Here is a 16147-nt window from a genome sequence, read left to right on the forward strand (position 1 = left end):
TGATTTAGAAAGAATCTACATTTCTGTTAAGTACCCCTGATGAATGTGACGTGAAAGTGTGAGAAACACTAGCATAGAGTCACTCCTCTACTTGCTTTCAGTGGGATCCTCTCTGAATAGAACTGGGATAAACTCATTGCTTTCCTGAAGTCCTACCAATGCTCTTGTCTTTTGCATGTGCAGTAGGAAAGCGTCATTAGTGCAGTCAAGCAGTCTTAACGTAACTCAGCTAAACTTGAAGTCAGTTTTTAAAACCCTCCAAAAACCTCCTAATTTCAACAAAGCAGTGTCATTCAGCTTCTGTAAGTTACTGTTGGGTGAGGTGCATCACTGCTAGGATTTTGGGAAATGTGTGATGGACAATTAAAGGAAACAACCTTTGAAAGCCTGAATGCACTGACAGTGAAGGACGTTTTTATTGGCAGACCTTGACTACTTAGTCAATGTGTGGAATCCAAACTTGGCTCCAAAATATATACATTTTTTGAGACAGAATCTCATTCTGTCACCCAGGCTGGAGTGCAATGGCGCGATCTCAGCTCACTGCATCCTCTGCCCCGCCAGGTCCAAGCAGTTGTCTTGCCTCAGCCTCCTGAGTAGCTGGGATTACAGGCACGTGCCACCACGCTCAGCTAATTTTTGTATTTTTAGTAGAGACGGAGTTTTACCATGTTGGCCAGGCTGGTCTCAAACCCCTGACCTCAAGTGATCTGCCTGCCTCGGCCTCCCGAAGTGCTGGGATTACAGGCCTGAGCCACTGCGCCTGGCCCAAAATACCACGTTCTTTAAGCACACCAAGAGTACAGCAACTTTAGGATCTCAACTTGTCATATTCTACCTCCTTGCCTCTGTTTCATTATCTTTGAATATATGAATGTGTCTGTCTCTTTCTGTATATCTGTATCTCTCTCTCACACATAAACACACACACATGCACAGAATCTCATAGAGAAGTGTTCTTACATATCCTTTGACTCGGAATTAATGAATCAGATCATCTTCTATAAAAATTCTTAAGCTTATTTTTTATACTGCAAAAATAGTCTGCACATAAAATAAGGAACACTGTTGACCAGTTTTCAGTTCAGCAAGATAGAAATTTAATACATAGGTACGTGTACAAAAATTAAGGAAGTGTCACAGGAAAAATATCACTTACCTACTTAAGAGAGTGCCATGATTGAAGTCAGGAGTTATATAATCACTTTGAATTCAAGCCAGTTCTTCCTGTTTAGGACGGATACTCCCTTTTCTTGTGAAAATGTTAACCATTTCACCATTTTCTCTGCTGAAAACCTTTCCTAATCCATATTACTGTAATAATAGCATGTTATAGTCTGCTACTGATATCTCTATTAAAGCTATATAAAATGTTAATAACAAATGCCAGAATTTAACCTTTAATTAAATTCCCTGTGTCATAACCTTTCTTAGAACCCTCTTGCCTTAAGCCCACTTCTAACAAAAGCTGGACCTAGTTGGCGGGCCTCAGCCAGGCCAGTATGGTAGAGAGGAGAACCCTGGCCTAATCTTCAAAAAGCTTGGGTTTGAGTCTCAGCTATGTCACTAGCTAACTGTATGATCTCACATAGACCAGTTAATTTCTCTGAACCATAGCTTCCTTGTCTAAAACAGGAAGACAGAACATCTACCTCTCAGAGCTATTCTAAGGTTTAAATGAGGTAATTTTGCAAAATGCCACATGTAGACTCTATACCTAGCAAGTGGCAGTTTCCCAGAAAATGTCAGTGTGTTTCCCTTACTCCTCAAGCTGAAGGAAAGGGATTGACCTAAATTATTCCCTGAGGCTTCATCTAGCTCTAGCTGTCTGTGCTTTTGAGAAGCCACTTACTTCAGGGTGTGGAGAAAACAAAAGGAAAAAATACTGGGTTAATAGGGTTTAAAACCCTCTGTGAAAACATTTCAGAGTTGAAAACACAATGAAAACAAAAAAAGATCAAGAAGCCAGGAAATCATCACCTTGGTCCAGAGAACAGGAAAACTAAAAGATTCGGTTTCCTCAACTGAAAGTAGGAGCAGCCAGGAAGGTTGGGAAAACAATGTTTGGTTAGCCTGATAAAGATCTGTAGTGATGATGCTAAGCAGGCATGGCCTGACCATTCCAACCAAAAAAATGTTTAGGTCTTTATTTATGTATTTGTTTTTCGTGATGGAACATCAGGGCAAGAAAATGAAATACCAACCTAGTGTGGCATTGACAACCTCTGAGCTCTTTTGTCTTCCCTGCAGTTACAGTCAGGGAAGCAGCCATGAACATGCATGGAACGTGCAGACTGTGTAGCACGTTGGGTCTGTAGGATGCTACTGACATGCACTGAAACCAAAGCTGTGCATCCCTAAGTTGTAGAGGGGATTTTGGAGCCTGATGTCTGGATGTCTGCACTGCTTATAGCTTAGCCCAAACCCCAAAAATCAGCATGCTCGCAAGTAGGCTGGGAAGTCTAGTACGAGGGCAAAATTGACAACTTTTGTTTTGAAATGGACAAGCTCAGGCTTATTCATCGTGTCATCAGACTTGTTCACCATGTTATGGCTACAGACCTTCAAGGCCATTTGGCCATGGTCTGAGAAGTATACTACAGGGTCACTGCAGATCCTGAGTAGGGGAAGCTCAGGAATCTTTTAGGCATCCACCGTTGGTGGAAGTCCAGAAAATACTGCCCTTGGTAATCAGGCTTCTTCTATCTTTATACATGTATAAATATATATAAATTACAAATATCTTTATATATTATATAAATGTATATAAATATGTAAAGATATAAAAATATATAATTATATTTAATATCTTTATATATTTAAATATAAATACTTAAATATCTATATATAAATATAAATAAGATTTAAAATATATTTATATATTTATATAAAGATAGAAGGAGCCTGATATATATAAATATATAAATATATTATAATATATATATTTATATAAAAAGATAGAAGCCTGATTACCAAGAGCACTATTTTCTGTGACCCTTCCTCAATTTTTGCCCTGCCCAGTCTACTCCAAGTGATATATATGACTGGAAGACAAAGAGACCGAAGTGGATGGCTGGGTTACTGTTATCTGGTATCCCCTGAAAGGTAGGCTAAGTCATGCCAGGTCAATGCTATGCCTGTGACAGAGTAACAGGACTTGAGGACAAGATTAGCATAGCCCACATAGTCTATGTGTTTCATAAGGCTCTGGCCTTTGTTCCACACAGTACCCTTAAAGTTTGAAAAATGCCACAAGTATACTACTTTATTCTTTGATGGATAATAATAGCTACCATTTATTGACACATTACCGTGGAGCAAGCACTGTGTTAAATGCTTTACATGTGTTATCTTATTTAATCTCCCCAGCAGATACCATTTCCCCTGTGTTACATTTGCTTCTGGTTTGGTTAGCATTCCCCATCCCTAACATTCTCCACTTCACCACTACCAATTCCCAAGAAGAGAATATGTTAGAACTGACTCTCCACCTCCCACTAAGAACTGGCAGGACCAATTCTGTCTTGCCCTGCATCTTTGTTTAGGTTATTCACTACAAGAAGTTCAGAACCCTGAGACACAGTTTCACCCTGGTATAACATTTCTATTTAGCTATAATCTGTCTCAAGCTCCCCCTCCTCTTCAACCCCCAAACCCTTCCATTGGTCTTCAGTAACTTCGAGTCAGTCCACAAAATCTTCATTCATCATCCTCTTTACTGCCTCTTGCTCTTATCAGCATCTGATTCTGCCCAGAATACCCTACCAATTCATCAGATACTTGCTTGTAAGTAAGTCACCTCCTCAGGAAAGTCTTTGTCTTCTATATCACCCCATTTCCTTATCCTGCTTTTCAGTCAATGACAGACAAACAATAGTGATCCCGTAAGATTATAATGGAGCTGAAAAATTCCGATCACCTGGTGACATCATAGATGTCCTAATGTAGCACTGGTAAACAAGCCTACTGCACTGCCAGTCATGTAAAAGTATAGCACATATAATTATGTACAGTGCATAATACTTGATAATAAATAACTATATTACTGGCTTATTTACTATACTATACTTTGTATCATTATTTTATAGTGTACTCTTTCTACTTATTTTAAAAAAAAAAGATTAACTGTAAAACAACTTCAGGCAGGTCCTTCAGGAGGTATTCCAGAAGAAGGCATTGTTCTCATAGGAGATGACAGCTCCATGCGTGTTAGTGGCCCTGAAGACCTTTCAGTGGGACAAGATGTGGAGGTGGAAGACAGTGATATTGATGATTCTGATGCTGTGTAGGCCTAGGGTAATGTGTGCGTCTGTGTCTTAGTTGTTAACAAAAAGGCTTAAAAGTTAAAAAAAAAAGATATAAAAAATCTTTTTGTTCATCTGTACAATGTGTGTTTTAAACTAAATATTTCTACAAAAATCAAAGTTTTTTCAAAAATTTAAAAGTTTATAAAGTAAAAAAAGTTACAGTAAGCTAAAGTTAATTTATTATTGAAGAAAGAACAAAAATTTTTTCATAAACTTAGTGTAGGCTAAGTGTACAGTGTTCATAAATTCTACCATAGTGTACAGGAATGTCCTGGGCCTTCACACTCACTCACCACTCACTGACTCACCTAGAGCAACTTCCATTCCTACAAGCTCCATTCATGATAAGTCCCCTATACAGGTGTCCCATTTTCTGTCTTTCATACAGTATTTTTACTATACTTTCTCTATGTTTAGTTGTGTTTAGATCTACAAATATTTAACCATGTGTTATAGTTGCCTACAGTATTCAGTATAGTAGCATGCTGTGCAGGTTTGTGGTCTAGGAGAAGTAGTAGGCTATACAATTTAGCGTAGGTGTAACATCCAGATTTTTATAAGTATACCGTGTGATGTGCACACACAGTGAAATCACCTAATAATGCATTTCTCAGAAAGTATCCCCATTGTTAAGCAACACATGACTACATATCTATTATTTTCTGCCTACTCACTGGAATGTAAACCTTACAAGGGCAAGGACTTTTGTTCACTAATAAATCCCTAATGCTCAGAACAATACCTGTCATATTATCTTTGCTCAATAAAATATTTGTTGAATGAATGAATTCATGACAGGGAAAACTGAGACATAGCATGGGTAAGTAAACTGTCCCAGGTCACATTGCTGTTAAGCAGCCAACCAGGGTCTGCATGATTGCAAAGCCTTGGTGCATAAGCACCATGTTATTCAGCCTCTTGATGGATTATGTCAATGCACAACAAGCAGGAATATTCTGACCAGACCAGAATAATCGATAGAGCGAGTTAGAGGGAACTTATCAACTGGGCAAGATCCTACAGAACCAAAGTTTACTGTTCTTCTCAGTTATTTTTTTGATTAAATTGGAAAGTTTTTTTGAGTTGTCACCAAGCAAAATGCAAGTAACTAATATTTGAGGATGAGCCAATAAATTCAGTATCCTTAAAACATTAGTGCATTAGCCTAAATGAAAACTATTTATAACTTGCTTACCTTTTTGGTATGGTTTAAAAGAAGATGAAAGCTATTCTGGGTAAAGAGAAATCGGCAAGTGGCTAGATGACTGTAGTACATTCACGCAGTGGCACAATTGTGCCTATGTAGAAACATGGAATGGATGTAGTTGTATACGTGGAAAAGTAGACCCCAAAATGCTGTATACACAATGGTGACATCTCTGAAAATTCTGTTACCAATAGAATTGTGAGAGACCTTGGGTTCATAGACAGTCAGGGATTCGAGGGTTTAGAATTTATTTGGTGATTTAATGTTGTTCTTGATATTTTGATGTTTCTGTTTAACTGTTACTCCTCAGATGATTAAATAAACATAAAAAAGAAGAAATACAATGTACCATCATGTGAGCCAAGCAAATACGTCATCCCCATCTGCTGCACATCCTTTTCCTTCCTGCTGTCCACCTCCACTGATCGCTGACATTCAGCACTGCCTTTCCCAGGCTTCAGCCCGGCCTTCCTGTCCCCTGACTGTAACCTCTGCATGTTATATACCACCTGACTCCAACTGCATTTTCTTCTTTACTCCCTTGATTACTCTCAGATTCTTCTCTTTCTAGTTGCCTGAGGCTTTTGTCCCACTGCTTTTGCCCTCCTGTCTTAGATAAGTCCTTTTGCTTATCCTTTCCGTACCCTGGAGCACTCTCCCAGCCTCTTTTTTGCTGTGCAGTCGCCATCCATGTTTTGCCCTGTCTGACTCCTATGCCCATGGTCCAGTGCTTTTAGCCCTGTCTGAGGAAATCCTGTGACTGCTCCGATGTGATCTGGCCCCCTCTGTCTCTACATTTGCTGCTCTCAAATCTTTGTTCCTCCCATCTAGTTAGGGTTCTTGATAGCAAACTATAGAAATCTACTCTGGCTGATTGAAGCAGAAAAAGGATTTAGTGAAGGCTATTGAGAACTCTTGGAATTACCAGCAATGTTAATTAAGCAGGCTTAGAAAATATAGAGGGACAAAGTGGGAACTGAGCAGCCAGAACCATGAATGAAATTCTATGGCCACAGAGCTGGTTTCAGGAGATGCTGCTGCTACTGTTGCTGGACAGTGAATGCTGCAGCTGGCACCACTGGCACTGGATGCTGGACCCCTGCCAGCAGTACCTTTGCTACCAGGACAGAGTCTCCTCCAGCCCTGCCCCTCTGTAGCACTAGCTCCTGGTCAGATCTAGGCAGAAATAGCTGGGCAAGTCACTGGCCCATCTACTAGCTGTAAGGAGGCCTAGAAAGGAGTATCTCACTTCTGCTGTGAGAAAGGGGCTCTGCCTGCAACCACAGCTCATACACTGGGAAATTGCTTAAACAAATTCTAGACAGGAACAAAACAAAGAAAAAAAAAAGACCACATGGTCCATTCCTGATCCATAATAATTGTTGTATTAAACTTTCCACAACTTCCTTAAATCCTGAAAGCTACTTCTTCCAACCTCTCACTCAGCAAGAACTCTGGTATATAGTTTAACGCAAAATTAAACTTTAGGGATCACAGATTTATACACAAAGATGTTCATAACAATATGATTTAGAATAACAAAAAAGGAGTCAGCCTAAATTTCCAACAATAACCGTTTCCATTAACAAGAGAATGGTTAATGAGTTATGAGATCTCCATAGGATTAAATATATGCAGTCATTAAAAACCGTGAGTTTTTAAAAAGTATTTTAAAAACAAATATAACTAAAATTAACTTTACTAATATTATGTATAAGCTCTCACAATTGCAAATATGCATATATGAACATATATTAGAGTATAAATATATACAAAGATGTAAGTTAGAAGAGAATACACCAAAATGTTAAGATTGGTGAGATTAAAAGGATTGTGTTCTTTTTTGTGCTTCTCTCTATTTTTCACACTGAGATGAAAAGTTAATATTTAAAAGAGGGGAAAACTTTCTATGCCACTATTTTTATCTTTTATCATATTCTCAGTACAACTTTTCCCAAACCAACCTCATGAACCAAATACTCTGAATACTTACTATTTTCTCCTGGTATTGAAAGAACTTACCCTTTTCTATGTGGTCATTTCCTCCTTCACTATCAGTTTGTTCTCACTGATGTTTATGTTCACATGTAGATCATTCATTCCATTCTGTAAACCCTTTCCCCAGCCCTGCTTGGCCCATCCAGCTGACACCTGAGCTCCCCTCTCCCACAGCATGCTTACTTTTCCCCTGCCCTGTATTTTGGTCCGATGACTCACTGAAATAGCCATCTCTGAGGTTTCCATTACTCTTCTCTTGACCAAATCTGAAGATCTTTTCTCTGTCTCTATCTTTGTAGCTCTGCTACCTGCAAGAAATGGTATTGATCATTTCATCATCTTTGACACACTTCTAGGGATAGGCAAGGGACCTTGTGGTTTTCTTCTTCTTTGTCTAACCATTCTTAAAGCATTTTCCTGACTTTGCTTCCTGTTCAGCTTTACAGCCAAGCTTCTTCTCTTTCTTTCTTTATTGACAATTCCTACATGTCAGTGTTTTCTCCCTTCCTCATTTCCCCATTTACCTGTCTACATAATGGAGCCAATACCCTATAAACAGAAGCATTGATTTTGACAGAACCCTTGACCTCCATGTAGGCTACCTACCCGAGCCAGCCCAGCTTTGACAGTGGGCTCCAGTTCTCTACCTTCATCCATGGCCCCAGGAGCTCAATAAAGCTTTCCCTGCAGCTGTGTTCCTACAGTTCATGACCTCTCTCCAGCCTTCACCTCCATCAGCAAGAGGCTATCAGAAAGTCTGTGTTTGGGCCAGTGCCTTAGAGTTGGACTCTGCTTCTCTGTCCAGTCTCTTAAAATTGAAGCCTTAATTGGACTCTTCAGCTGCCTTTCAGTCTTACCTTCATATGCTCTCTCGGGTCACCCTCAACTCCGTGATCTCTGACCTAAAAACCAACCCAGGATGCCAAAGTTCTTAGCCCATATTTGGCGGGGGTGTTTTACTGGATCAGGAGTCGAATTCAGACTATTCAAGTTAAATACATCTTTTCTATGTATTTACTTATTTTTCTTATCCATGAGTTTCCTGAAAATATGTCTTTTCATACATGCAGAATGTTATGTTTCAGCCAATGGGACTTGACCTGTGGTGACCCAAATCTCCAGAACAACAATCCTGTTGAAACTGCTCTTGATCCTTGATCTGGCTCATCTATGCTCATGACCTTGTATTTATATCAGTCCTGTCCTCTTTCCGTTTTCTAAACCCATAACATATTATTTTTAGTATCTTAGACTTCCTGCTTTTAGAGAAGTTTATTTATTGATTTGTTAATCATCCAACAGACACATATTGAACCCCTACTGGTTGGTGCTGCACATGGTCAGAGGCCAGTCAGGGAGCTGAACAAAACAAAGGGCTGTGTCACTTAGTATGCTTCTTATTGCCAGTGACAGAAATCCTGATTCAAATGATTTCAGCAGAAATAGAATGTATTCCCTCACCTACCTGGCAAGTCTAGGGACAGATCTGGTTTCCTTCAGGCACAGCTGGATTCATGGATCATAATGCTGCCTTTGGGACCTGGCCTGTCTTCATCTCTCGGCTCTGCTCTGCTTTGTGATGGCTTCATTCTCAAGCTCTCTACATGGTGGCAAAATGGATGTCAATAGCACCAAGGCCACATCCTCCTCAGTTCCAGAACAGTAGAAAATGTGTGGCTTTCTCAGCAGCTCCAGCAAGTGTTCTGCTAAGTCTTGTGGTTTCTGACTGGACTGTGTGCTCTTCCCTGAACCAGTGACTTTCACCAGGGGAATTCGATGCTCTGATTGGTCAGACTGGAGTCATACATCCTCTCTTTACAGCTGGGTGTGGAGTCAGGTCTACACAAGCACTTAAATTGAGAGCGAAGGATACAGTGGTTTGTTCCCGAGGAAAAGGTGATGGATGTGGGATGGTTAAAAAAAAAAAAAAAGGGCCAGGCGCAGTGACTGATGCCTGCAATCCCAGCACTTTGGGAGGCCAAGACAGGAGGATCATGAGGTCAAGAGATCGAGACCATCCCGGCCAACATGGTGAAACCCCGTCTCTACTAAAAATACAAAAATTAGCTGGGTGTGGTGATGCATACCTGTAGTCCCAGCTACTCGGGAGGCTGAGGCAGGAGAATCACGTGAACCAGGGAGTCAGAGGTTGCAGTGAGCCGAGATTGTGCTACTGCACTATAGCCTGGTGACAGAGCAAGACTCTGTCTCAAAAAAAGAAAAAAAGAAAAAAAAGCTGTCAGTCAACCACATAAGTGTATGGTTAGAATTACAGATGGTCAAGTTTGGCAAAGGAAACATTTGAGTCAATATAGGGTAAGCAAAGACCCACTCCTTCTATACTCCCTTGCTTCTTCCTTTCTTTCTTCCTTTCAGCAAAATTTAGTGAATGGCTGCTTTGTTCTAGGTGCAGAGTATACACTGTTCTAGAAGCAGACTCTGCCCATAAGGAGCTTACAGAGTAGTGAGGAAGAGAGATGGCCCGGGTGGTGGTGTGAGACACATTCACTGATAATTTATATTTTGAGAAATGGAAGTATGAAGAGTATTTCTGTGTTTTTTAAAATTAAAAAGACAGTTCCAATCATTATATCATTTAACATCTTTACTTAGACTGTCTCAGTGAGTTCTGCTTTGTTCAATGCTTGGAATAAGTCTCTCTGGTATGCTTCTTTGAATAATGAAGACTCCATAATCCACTTTTATTTTTTTTGCCTAGGCTGCTGCAAAAAGAGGTAAAACCTTTGTGTAATTAAAAGTAGCTTTCCTTAGATTAGGTTTCCTTTGAGATTAGTTTGCTTTTTTTTTTTTCAGTCCTTGATTTATGGGTTTGTGGTTTTATTGTACCAGGGACTTTTGTAGTAAGGTGCTTCCAAATATACGGATGCAAGAGAGATAAACAAAATACCTTTAATTTACACTTTTATCTTAACAGTCTCTACTTCTGACCTGTGGCAGGTTGTTAATGCATCTCCCAGCAATGCCAGTCATTTCCCTTCCCATATACAGACATCTCTAGCTGTGTATACATAGTTTGTATATAGAGAGTTGACTAGATGTTGAAATGAACACATGGATTTGTGCATTTTTTTTAAAGAGGAACAAATGTGAAATTCTTTCTGTGACATTCAAGATCCAGCAATCCTTGCATTATTTTTTAGCTGTAGTTTTTATTTTGTTCTGTATTATTGAAACAAAGACGAAGAAAAGCAACACAAATAATCCAAGGATTAGGGAGTGCATTAATAGAGTGGTTGTCAACTGCAGACATTTGGCAGTGATTGGAGTCATTCTTGGTTGTCTTGATTACTGGAATCTTGTGGGTAGAGGCCAGGGATGCTGCGAAGCACGCTAAGTAAGATGCACAAGACAGGCCCCCATAACTAAAATATCCAGTCCAAAATATTAGTAGTGCCTGGCAATAATTGGATTTTTGGAATTCTAAACATTGAAAAGATTCAGAGCAAGTTTGTAATTTAGGTTTAAGACAAAGATAGAGGAAAATTGTAGAGTTATAGAACCCTGAAAGACATTTAGTCCAGCCTACCCATTTTCTAGTAAGGTAACTGCTAGAAATAAAAAAAAAGTGACCTGAAGCAACGTAACTCCTTCACCTCCTAAACATGTGATCAAGCAACTTGCCCAACTTCTGTGTGCCTGCCTTTTCTCCTCTGCAAAAAGGGATGATACAACTTGCTTGTGCTCACTTTGGCAGCACATATACTAAAATTGGAATGATACAGAGTTATTAAAAAAAAAAAAAAAAGAGAACTTGTCTCAAATTATGATTGCTGTGACGATTAATTAAAATGTAATACACGTAAAATGTTTAGTGCAGTACTTGGCCATAGTGCGTTGTGAATAAATAGCAGTGGTGAGGGCCGAGGTGGTGATTGTTCTTTATGCTGTTGCCCAGAATCACAGAGCTGGTTTGCAGTTTGTTTAACCTTGTTCCCCTGACTCTCAGTTCCATTTTCTATTACACTGCCTTGGGGGACTATGAAGAAGGGTTATAGGGGCAACTTAATGGAGATTAAAGACCAGTCTGGACAGCAGCTTAGTAGCTGGTAATTCAAGGGAAAGTCTGAAGACAAATTCTCCATAAAAGACAGAAAGGGGATTTGTAGATGGTAGGTAGAGAGCTTTGAGGAAGACATAAGGAAGACTGGTCTCATCTAAAACAGACTCTTTTCCCAAAGCTCTGTGAATGGTGTTTCAGGTGGTCACACCTCCTGGTGGAGCCTAGACCAGGTGACCTTTTTCAAACTCTGCAGCCCTGACCATGTTCACATGGAGGCAAGATGGCTCTCTTTCTGTCGGGGAGAGTCCTTGAAATGCTGGGGTGGTATAAACAATATAGACAGTATATATGGGAACCTTTCCAACTCTAGGATTCTCTGGTGCTAAGTTTTGTGGACCTTAGGCTGGTAAGATCATGTGACATAGAGCATGCCCAACAGATATGTGTAGACAATCACAAACCTCTTGTTTTATGGTTTGTGGAATAAAGTGCTTTATTAGATTTTACTAATTCAGTCAACATGAGCATATAATTAAGATGTTGTGTAAAATGCTTTTTCCTCTGAAAACAGTAATATCTTACCAACAATTCTCTGAAACAGGTTTTCTCTTATTTTCTTCAATGGCTTATAAAAATTCAGCTGGGCTGGCTCGTGCCTGTAATCCCAGCACTTTGGGAGGCCGAAGTGGGCGGATCATGAGGTCAGGAGATCGAGACCATCCTGGCTAACATGGTGAAACCCCATCTCTACTAAAAATACAAAAAAAAATTAGCCGGGTGTGGTGGCGGGCGCCTGTAGTCCCAGCTACTCAGGAGGCTGAGGCAGGAGAATCGCTTGAACCCGGGAGGCAGAGGTTGCAGTGAGCCGAGATCACGCCACTGCACTCCAGCCTGGACAACAGAGCGAGACTCCATCTCAAAAAAAAAATCTTCATAGTCAATTAAAGACATTTTCTCCCAAATCAAGAATAAGTTGGTACATTAAAGAAAACAGTGAATCTCAGTTGATTTTGTTTTCTGTATTTTTATGTGATATTCAAGGTCCACAGAGCAGTCAGAGAAGAGCAACACATGCCTGTCCGATGAGTGCTGACTGAGCACCAGGAACTGTGCTAGAAGTTAGAAGTTAAGTGATTTGCCCTGAGTCACACAGTTGGTAAGCAAGAGAGCCAAGACAACACAGCTCTGCCTGGCTCCAAAGTGCATGGGCTTAAACATGCGCTGTTTGCTGCATCCTGGTTCTTGACAGAGAAGGACTTATTAGAATCATAAGCAGATCCCCTCTGAGATCAGGCTGTTCTTAATGCAAAATGCCTCCCTTAGATTATTATTCTGTATTTTCATTTGACCTTCAACTTTTTCTTTCAGGTGTTGTGTAATGGACCAGGAACATGTGTTCCTATCTGTGTATCTGCCTTTCTCCTTGGGATACTAGGAATAAAGAAAGTGATCATTGTCTACGTTGAAAGCATCTGCCGTGTAGAAACGTTATCCATGTCCGGAAAGATTCTGTTTCATCTCTCAGATTACTTCATTGTTCAGTGGCCGGCTCTGAAAGAAAAGTATCCCAAATCGGTGTACCTTGGGCGAATTGTTTGACAAATGGCAACTGACTTCTTTAGAATTTTGCAGTTAACAGTAGTATGTACTCAAATTGGGGGGAAAAAACCCTACATGTTTCTTGTAAAGGCGTCTGACAGTCCTGAGAATTATTGATGGTAAGGAATAAAAAATGTACAGATGACTCAGTGAAGAAACTGAGGCTTCTCTTATGAAACAAACATTGATAAACGTAACTACTAAATGTTTATGCCTCTGTAAACCAAATTTCTTTTCTAGATAAAAATATGTATTACTACCTGCAAATTTTCTTCTGGCTGTTTTAGTAGTATTTTTTTTACAGAACTAAATATAGAGTTTGTATGATTAGTAATATTTCCTGTCCTACAGCTTTTTTTTTTTTTTTGTAAAGTATTCTGCCTTGTAAAAGAAGAGAAAAAAAAAAGTATTTCTGAGTTTTGGTTCAGATACAAAAGGCTTTATTTCCTGTATGGAAACAGTGATGTCCCCAGTGAATCCTTTCAGCATAAAGGAAGCAGTTATATTAAATTGGCTTCATGACAATTTGCACTCCACAAGCCTCCAGAACCTTGAGCATAAACCAGTATCATTTTTTGTACTTCAGTCTTGCTTTTTGAGTAGTTGGCCTTAATATAGAGTATCTTTTAAAATCTCTTGTTTAGGCCGGCATGACGGCTCACACCTGTAATCCCAGCACCTTGGGAGGCTGAGGCGGGTGGATCACTGGAGGTCAGGAGTTTGACACCAGCCTGACCAACATGGTGAAACCTTGTCTCTACTAAAAATACAAAAATTAGTCAGGCGTGGTGGCACATGCCTGTAATCCCAGCTACTCAGGAGGCTGAGGCAGGAGAATCGCTTGAACCCGGGAGGCAGAGGCTGCAGTGAGCCAAGATTGCACCATTGCACTCCATCCAGCCTGGGTGACAAGAGTGAAACTTCGTCTCAAAAAAAAAAAAAAAAAAAAAAAAAAAAAAAAAAAAAAAAAACTCAATGATGTAGGGACTGTTATTATTCCCATTTTACAGATGACTTGTCCAAGATCACATGACTAGTAAGTAGCAAAGCCAGAATTCAAGTTCAGGTAAACCTGACTTCTTAGTGGGGCCAGTTTCACGGGTGTGTGGCCTGTGCAGTCACACAGAGTTCTGCACTGAAGAGGGCCTCCACTTGGTTTAATGTTCTGCTGTGACTCTCTTGAACTTCTGAATATTTTTTTAAACAATGAACTTATATTTTAGACCCTCTGAATTCTTTCGCTGGTCCTGCTTGAGACTGTGTTTCTAGTGGTGCCATGTCTACTGTAATAGAAGTACAATAGTTAGTGCAGTGCTTGGCCCAGGAGCTCCTCAAAAACAGGAATTCCATTTCCTTCCCTCTAACCTCTGCTTCTTTAACAAAGCAGCCAAAAAAAAAAAAACAAAATAAAAAACAGAAAAGAGAAGATTCTCTCCTGTAGTATATATAGGTTTTTTCCTCTTAAATCTTTTGCTTTATAAGTATGATATAAATCTAATAAATTGTGATTAGTGAAGTGATTGAATTTTTGTGAAAAGAGACATGATTATCCACGATCATGTAAGATTAAAATCCTGAGGCTGATCCAGCCTTTTTTCTTTTTTTTTTTTTTTAAAAAAAAAGCAAAAAAAACAAAAAAACTGTCTTCTCTGAATCATGTAACAGGCGCATCTGTCAGCCGGACATCTTCCTAGGTTTTTGGCTGGAGAAATGTGTAGCCGAAGGTGTCTCAGAATGGTGAGAACACTTTGCTGTCTGGATTTAGTGGGCCTGGGGCAGCCAAATGATAGTTCATTGTGCTTTGATTTTAATCCTCAAATCTCAGTCACTGGTTGCTTCCCTGGAGTATCAGAGCATATTAGTATCATTCAACCAGGGGCTGAGGTGAAATAAGCCTTGACTGTTCTAGAGAGAAAGTGATTTTTTCAGGGACAACAGCATCTGCATTTTATTGCTGTTTAAGGCTTTCTCTGCTCTGTACTTTGTTCCTTGAGTGGCACTAGGTAAATGAATGGTAAGGGAAAGTGAACTGCGTTTAGTGAATGCCTCTCTGTGCTGTGGGGCAGCTTCCCTGGGCCCCCACAGGTAATCCTGCTGCAGAGGCTTCCGTCAGGTCAGAGCTTACAAAGATCAGACCAGAGAGAATTGTAGAAAAGATGCTATAATTTTTTCCAGAAACATATGTCCCAGATGTTTTGCAGAGCCTTAACTTAAGACAGTGGTTAGCCTGGAATGTCAGAGAAAGAATGTGTATGTGTTATATCACCAAAAGTTTAGAAATATTATATCTTTCATAGGTTCAGGCTGCTGTGTACTCATTCAGAGCCAGGCTGAGGCATGTGTTATTGCATCTTCCTGATCATTCAGATTACTCTGGTAAACAAGTGCATGCTCTGCTGTGTGTTACTGTTATGGCTAATTTGAGTCCTCAAGGTCCCATTAGCAGAGGGGGCTGGTGGCACAATTTCCCTGCTGTGCATTTCTGTGACATTCAGAAAGATAGTGCGCCAGTCCCAACTCAAACTGAAGAAGATGAGTAGCCAGCTTGTCCCTTCCAATTTCTCTTAGAACACTCTGAATGCAACTTTTACTGTAGGAGACTGTTCATGAAAAAATTAATTGAATCAGTCTTCAAATGAGAGGCAGGGAAACCACACATCCTGCCCACACCTACTTCCCTGGAAGATTTCTATCTACAGTTCAGCTATCCTAAAAGGTCTCAGCAGCTTGCCAGGTCAGAATGTCTAACTGTTTCAAAAAGGATGCCCAAAAATCATGACAGGAAACTTTAGCCTGGAACGAAGAGTGCTATGAAACCGTGTCAACAAGAGGAGTGGTGACAATTGTGAGTTGAATAGCAAGATGTCCTTGCTAGGAAGGAGATGACCCAAGCTTCCCCTTATAAAAGCAACTTGGAACACATCATTTTACCTTTCAAAGATACATGGTAAGTTAAAATTGAGAAACGTACCCCTTTAGTATACAGTTCCTTGGGTTGAATGAGTGCTTTATTTT

At 39.9% G+C, this 16147-nt stretch overlaps 1 protein-coding gene across 1 annotated transcript in view; it reads left to right on the forward strand.

The window, feature by feature from the left end:
- ALG14 (ALG14 UDP-N-acetylglucosaminyltransferase subunit) overlaps nt 1-14716 on the forward strand; it is a 92828-nt gene extending 78112 nt beyond the window's left edge. Inside the window, exon 4 of the mRNA XM_016922899.4 lies at nt 12902-14716. Coding sequence (XP_016778388.1) covers nt 12902-13132 — 231 coding nt within the window. The 3' untranslated portion in view covers nt 13133-14716. The remainder of the gene's footprint in view (nt 1-12901) is intronic.
- Nucleotides 14717-16147: the final 1431 nt, after the last annotated feature.

The sequence above is a fragment of the Pan troglodytes genome, chromosome 1 (genome assembly GCF_028858775.2).
Source record: "Pan troglodytes isolate AG18354 chromosome 1, NHGRI_mPanTro3-v2.0_pri, whole genome shotgun sequence".
In the NCBI taxonomy this organism is placed as follows: domain Eukaryota; kingdom Metazoa; phylum Chordata; class Mammalia; order Primates; family Hominidae; genus Pan; species Pan troglodytes.